Here is a 6,736-nt window from a genome sequence, read left to right on the forward strand (position 1 = left end):
CTAAACTGCTTCTTCGCTGGGCTTAGGGAAAGGACCTTTGCAAGACAAAGGTGGAAACTGTGAGATGCCCGCGGAGCCACGATGTGGGGCGCCTGGGGCGCCCTCTATGGCAGCCAGGACAGCCCTTTCTGTCCCCGAGGGTGCCCACAGCGGGACTGTCCCTGCCGGCGCTCAGACCCACCCTGGCTCCAAGGCACAGCGGAAACGGCCGGGCTGACGTGTAAGGACCCCTTCACCCAGCTGTCTCGGCAGGGGCAGGGTGCGGGCTCCTGACGTGTTTTCTGAACGTGGGACAAGGGCACACGCCACAGTCCACTCATCCCTGGGCGCAGTCCAGCTGGGAACACGGCTGCGAAGGTGGAGATGCTTCACCCTCCGTGAGGAAACCGCCTGGGAGCTCCGTCTGCCCCGCGGGTCACAGAACCGCAGGAGACATTCCTTTGGCGAAAAAGGACACGCTCTTGTCCTGGATCTTGTACTGGAAAGTGAGGCTCCGACCCCGCTGGGCGGGCGGCGACGGCGTCCTCCACAGGACCCTCAGCTTCCCGTGCACGTCCCTGCAGAAGCCGGTGGCCAGGCCCTCGGCCCGCAGGACCAGGTGGCTCTGGTGACTGCGGCCATTCAGCGGGACGTCGTTCTCCTCGTCCTCGGCGTCCCCACTGTCGTGCACAAGGGCCACTCTGTTTCCCTGCAGCCGGCAGCACACGCAGGCCCTGCAGTAGTGGACGAAGTCCGGCACGGCCACCGCCCCCACGCCCAGGCTCAGCAGCACACTGAGGTCGTCCACCAGCAGCACCGGGCTCTTCCAGGCAGCCTCCCTCTGATCCACGGGCTTCAGGGCCTCCCGCACGAACTCATACAGCGGCTGCAGGCTGGCGGCCTTGGCCTCCCTGAGGAACTGCAGGGGATGTGCCTCGCCCTCGGCCCGGAAGAAGACGTCCACCGCTGACCTGAGACCCTCGAGGAAGACCAGCTGCCTGCGCTCCCGTGCCGTGGTCAGGCTGACACCCAGCTTCTGTCCCACAATGTTGTAGTGACTGAAGGACTGACCGAGGGCCACAAAACACACCTTACAATTAGCTTTGAGGTAGAAGGAGAGAAAGTGGTGCACAAGGAAACTGCCATCGGTCTCGGCATCACAGAGTAGAGTCAGTTTCCCCGGCTCCGCCCGGTCCGGGGAGGCATTGAGGAGGTCATTGAGCTCCAGGAACATCCCGAGCTCGCGGAGCAGCGTCCTGGACGGCCCTAAGATTCTTATAGCCAGAATGATCTCAGTCCTCTACTTGTTTCTATCTGATCTCAGAAAAGACAGGACTAATGGAGTCCTTAGACTGACAATACTGACATCCATGATGACAGTCAGTGGCTCCATGAAAGAAAAAGCAGATTTTAGCAAATCTGTTGGCAAGCTTTCCTTCATTTTTTCCTTTAAAATGCTTATTCACACCTTCAATATTGAAGGGTCTCCATAGCGAAGATCTGGAAACAGCCTAAGTGCCCATCAGCAGATGAATGAATTAGAAAATGTGGTACATCTACACAATGGAATACTATGCTGCTGTAAAAAAGAAGGAATTCTTACCATTTGCAACAGCATGGATGGAACTGGAGAGCATTATGCTAAGTGAAATAAGCCAGTCAATGAAGGAAAAATACCACATGATCTCACTAATTTATGGATAATAAAGTCCATTATAAACTGATGAACAAAAATAGGTACAGAGGCAGAGAAGCATCGAACAGACTGTCAAACTACAGCTGGAAGGCAGGGAAGGGTTGGGGCCTGGTAGCGGGAGGTACGAGATCAACCAAAGTACTTGTATACATGCGTATAAGCATAACGAATGGACATAAGACACTGAGGGTAGGGGAGGCCAGGGGAATGTCAAGGGGGGGAAAAGGAGACATATGTAATACTCTTTGTAATACTTTAAGCAATAAAACAAAATTTAAAAAAATATTGAAGGTTCTCTTATGTATGGGAAAAACAAGAAAAGCAAGTCACTGCATTCTGTAATCCTTCTCTTTGTGATTTTAGGCTAAAATCTACTCAGTGATTTAGAGTAAATTGTGCTAATCAGGTAGAAACTGAACTGCAGGGCCCTATGTAACTCTGCTCAAATCCTTTTTATATATGAGGGAGCAGGCTCATGGACTACAAATAAATTATTGAAGGTTGAAACAACTAGTAAATTTCAGAGCAGAAACTAGAATTCAATAAATATTTTATGTGGAGAACATCTAATTTTTTACTGCAATGTGAACTAGGTAACTCAGACCTTTTAACACACACACACACACACACACACACACACACAACAACAACAACAAACCAAGCAAGCACGAGCCCAAAGGCAAGGGAGCTGCCATGATTATGAAGTACTCAGCAATCCTGGGTAAATTGATTACTTTGGAAACTTGGGCCACTTTTACCCTAGGGGCATTTCCCAATCCAACTGAGATAATAGGGCATGAAGCAAGGATTTTGATGATGTTCAAGGCCAGGCAGGCACAATTTTGGCCTTTCAATTATGGGGGCCCCATTGTGACCTTGTGCTTTCACATGGCAATGTTAGAACTACACTCTAGGTATATGACTGCAACAGCTCAGAATGTAGCCCTGATGTAAGTCGTTGGAGAGTTCCCCAAACTCCATCCCTGGAATTTGATTACATCTATTCTGGTTTGCTACTATCCAGAGGCATATGGAAGAAGCAAACAAAAATCATCCCAGGGGAAGATTACCCATAAACCTCAAATCCTACATAATAAAAGTCAAATATGCAAATTGTCCCCTCTAGAGGTAGTTCAGGACTGGGAGTTCAACAGGGAGACCAGGAGTTTGACGCTCACTATGGCGTGTGCTTACCACCAGGGGGCGGCATGGAACATGGTGGGCATTGGCCATATGGCGCTGGAGCAGGCAGCAGTGGAGGAGCTGCTGCTCCAATGGGCTCCAACTCGAGCATGAGCAGGACCATGGTGGAAGGGTGGAGCAGGAGAGTGGGTAGCACCAGTCCAAGGCTGGTGTGACCAGCTGAGGTGGGGGACAAAGGGGCTCTGCCCAGCTCCCAAGTGCTGAGGGTGAAAGGCCAAATAGCAATATTAAAGTATTTCTTCTAATTATTTCACTTTCAATGTGCACGAATCTGTGCACCGGGAACTATTTATTTTCATAGTCAGCTTTTCTAAGTGCCCTATTTCACACATAATTAAAGATAAGTGGGATGGGTGAGTAGCTATGACAACATGAAAAAAAATCAGCATGAAAAAACAGATAATGCAAACAAGTACAGAAGCTCTAAATATTGCAATAATCACACACAAATTATAAAACAACACTGTTTTATCAAGTTGATAAAAACCAAGGTTAACCATCTTAGCAGATAACTAAAAATTTAAAAGATACTGCATTTTTGAGTAAAAATGAAATAGAGCCCAGCCAGGTATGTCTCAGTGGTTGAACGCTGACCTATGAACCAGGAGTTCACGGTTCGATTCCCAGTCAGGGCACATGCCTGGGTTATGGGCTCGATCCCCTGTTGAGGGTGTGCAGAAGGCAGCCAATCAATGATTCTCTCTCATCATTGATGTTTCTATTTCTCTCTCCCTTTCCCACTCTCTCTGAAATTATTTTAAAAATATTTCTTTAAAAAAGATCAGAAATAAAATCGAACTATATAACTCAAAAATATAATACAGGAAAAACTAAATAGATAAATTTATCAAAAATTTAAATAGAAAAAAGTGAATTGTCAGACCAGAAAAAATTACCCATAATTTCTTCTAGAAAGACAAGTATAATGAATAAAGCCTAGAAAGACAAAAGAATGGAAAATATAAAAGGAAGGATAAGAATAATTAAAATAGTCGGTAAGAAGATGTTTAACAGGAAAACAGTCAAGAGACAATATGGCGCAGAATAGTATATAAAGATCTAACATTCAAAATGTGTATTCTAAAACTTATTTGTTAAAACATCAATTCACAGATTTTAGAAATCCTACTCTACCCCCAAGCAGGATACTACCAAGAAATCCATCTCTACTCACATTATGCTGAAACTACAGAAAACCAAAGAGATGATCATTAAATATATAAAAACAGCCACAGAAAAAAGACAAAGTTCCCTCAGTGGAGCAACAGTTCGAAGGACAATACATAAATCAACAGAAATTATGAGAACCAGATATTATAGACTGATTTGAGATGCTTTAAAAACACTACCCAAAAACTCCTGCCAATCCAGAATTATTCTATACCCAGGAAAAATATTCCTTAAGCTATATTCAGACTAACAAAAACTGAGAGAGACTTAAAAAATTCTAGAGAATATTATTTATGCAAAAGGAACATAAGAGTTGTAGGAAAAGAACAAGAGCAAGAAAATATTTAAATATAAATATAAATAAATATTGACCATATAAAACAATGTAACAATGTCTGCAGAATTTCAAACATACACAAAATTAAAATAAAGCATACCATTGATGTTGGGGAAGAAAAATAGAGGTAACATATCTGGAGTCCTTGCATTTTCTATGAAGAGAATAAAAGTACAATTACCGTCACTAGCTGCTTAATGATATTTTGGTCAACAACAGAGTGCATCTACCTTGGTGATCCCACATGATCATAATGGAGCTGAAAATTTCCTATTGCCTGGTGATTGTAGACACCATAGCACTATAGTGCAAGGCATTACTTATGTGTTTGTGGTGACGCTGGTATAAACAAACTTACTGCACTGTCCATCATAGAAAAGTGTAGCATATACAATTATGCACAGTACATGATATTTGATAATGGAAGTAAGTGTAGTTATTATATTATAACTTTTATCATTATTTTAGACTGGGTAATTTTTCTATTTATGAAAGAACAATGTGCTTAAAACAGTATGGAATGTTACAATGGCAACAGCTGCATACATTTTGTGTTTATTGTGTTTCTCATTTGAAACATTTTTTCTTGTTCTGGACTTAATCTCTTGCTGGTTTTTACAGTAAAATGCTGTACAGAGTTTTATCTTAGAAACAGTAGGATATACCACACTGCTGAAATCCAGATTAGGCTATACTGCCTAGGTTTGTGTAAGTGCGCTTTATGATGTTTACACTACAATAAACTTGCCTAACAACATGATTCTTAAAACATATCCCAAAGGTAGGTACCACATATCTCTATAATTATATTAGACTAGATGCCCAGTGCATGAATTCATGCGTGAGTGGGGTCCCTCCCAGGCAATTGGGGCCGTCTCACCCAGTCCCAATTGGGACCCAAAGCAGGGAGGGACTGTGGGAGCTTGGCCAGACACAAGAGTTTGGCTGTGTGAGTGAACTGACCAGCAGGTCACTCTGCCCCCTGGTGGTCAGTGCTCATCATAGTTACTGGCCAGTTGTCCAGTCATCCACTTGTCCTGTCGCAATGGTCACTTAGGCTATTATATATATAGACTAGAGGCCTGGTGCACAAAAATTTGTGCACTGGCGTGGGGGAATCCCTCAGCCCCACTTGTGCCCTCTCACAGTCTGTGCCCTCCGGAGATAATGACCTGCTGGCTTAGGTCCGCTCCAGGGTGGCAGAGGGCAGGCCCAATCCCTAGGTGCCTGCCCTGCAGCCCCTAGTTGGGCTCAGAGCAGGGCTATTTGGGGAGTTGGGGCACCACCCCCTGTCATGCACAGAGCCTGGTGGATCAGGAGGTTGCGATGCCACCCTCAGTCATGCTCAGGGTAGGGCCGATTGGGGGGTTGGGGTGCCGCCCCCTGTCACACTCAAGGCAGGGTCGATGGGGATATTGCGGCACCACCCCCTGTCACACACAGAGCAGGGCCCATCAGGGGGTTGTGGCGCCACCCGTCACATACAGAGCCAGCCGAATAGGGGGTTGGGACACTGCCCCCTGTCACGCAAAGAGCAGGGCCCATTAGGGGTTTGGGGCTCTGCACCCTGTCACACACAGAGCAGAGCCGATCAGGAGGTTGGGGAGCTCCCCCGTCATGCACAGAGCAGGGCCAATCAGGGGGTTAGGGAGCTCCCAGCTGTCACCCACAGAGCAGGATCGATCAGGGGGTTGGTGCACCTTCCCCTGTCACGAACAGAGCAGGGCGGATAAGGAGGTTGTGGCCCCCATCCCCTGTCACACACAGAGCTGCAGGGCGATCAGGGGGTTTGGGCACTGCCCCCTGTCACGCTGCTCCAGGGGCCAGGAGGCCTCGTGGCTCCGCTGATCCCGGTGCTAGGAGGCCTCACTGCCCCGCTGATCCCGATGCTGGGAGGCTCCGCTGATCCCAGGCCAGGAGGCCTCACGGCTCTGCTGATCCCAGGCTGGGATGCATCGTGGCTCCGCTGATCCCGGGTTCGGGAGGCCTTTTGGCTCCGCTGATTCCGGTGCTGGGAGGCATATTACCCTTTTACTATATAGGATAGAGGCCTGGTGCATGGGTGGGGGCCGGCTGGTTTGCCCTGAAGGGTGTCCCGGATCAGGGTGGGGGTCCCGCTTGGGTGCCTGGCCAGCCTGGGTGAGGGGAATGATGGCAGTTTGCAGCTGGTCACACCCCCTTCAGGGTGGGGGTCCCCACTGGTGTGCCTGGCCAGCCTGGATGAGGGGATGATGGCTGTTTGCAGCTGGTCACACCCCCTTCTGGTTGGGGGTCCCCACTGGGGTGCCTGGTCAGTCTGGGTGAGGGGCTGAGGGCCGTTTTCAGGCTGGCGGGCAACTGAAGCTCCCAAC

At 47.9% G+C, this 6,736-nt stretch overlaps 1 protein-coding gene across 6 annotated transcripts; it reads right to left on the reverse strand.

Moving 5' to 3' along the window:
- Positions 1-415: 415 nt before the first annotated feature.
- On the reverse strand, positions 416-1,230 carry LOC139001979 (elongator complex protein 6-like). 6 transcript variants are annotated; one of them, XM_070403465.1, is made up of 3 exons: positions 1,161-1,213; positions 699-1,010; positions 416-551 (listed from the first exon to the last, which is right to left on the reverse strand). In XM_070403465.1, exons 1-3 carry the CDS (start codon positions 1,211-1,213, stop codon positions 416-418), a joined length of 501 nt encoding a protein of 166 aa, XP_070259566.1. The 6 variants fall into 6 exon arrangements, with proteins under 6 accessions (XP_070259566.1, XP_070259565.1, XP_070259563.1 ...); XM_070403464.1 differs by having other exon boundaries at positions 699-1,012; positions 1,075-1,189; XM_070403462.1 differs by having other exon boundaries at positions 699-1,230.
- Between the last annotated feature and the right edge of the window lie 5,506 nt (positions 1,231-6,736).

This window comes from Myotis yumanensis, unplaced genomic scaffold (genome assembly GCF_028538775.1).
Source record: "Myotis yumanensis isolate MYYU_CA2020_CCGP unplaced genomic scaffold, mMyoYum1.0.hap1 SCAF_2, whole genome shotgun sequence".
Classification (NCBI taxonomy): domain Eukaryota; kingdom Metazoa; phylum Chordata; class Mammalia; order Chiroptera; family Vespertilionidae; genus Myotis; species Myotis yumanensis.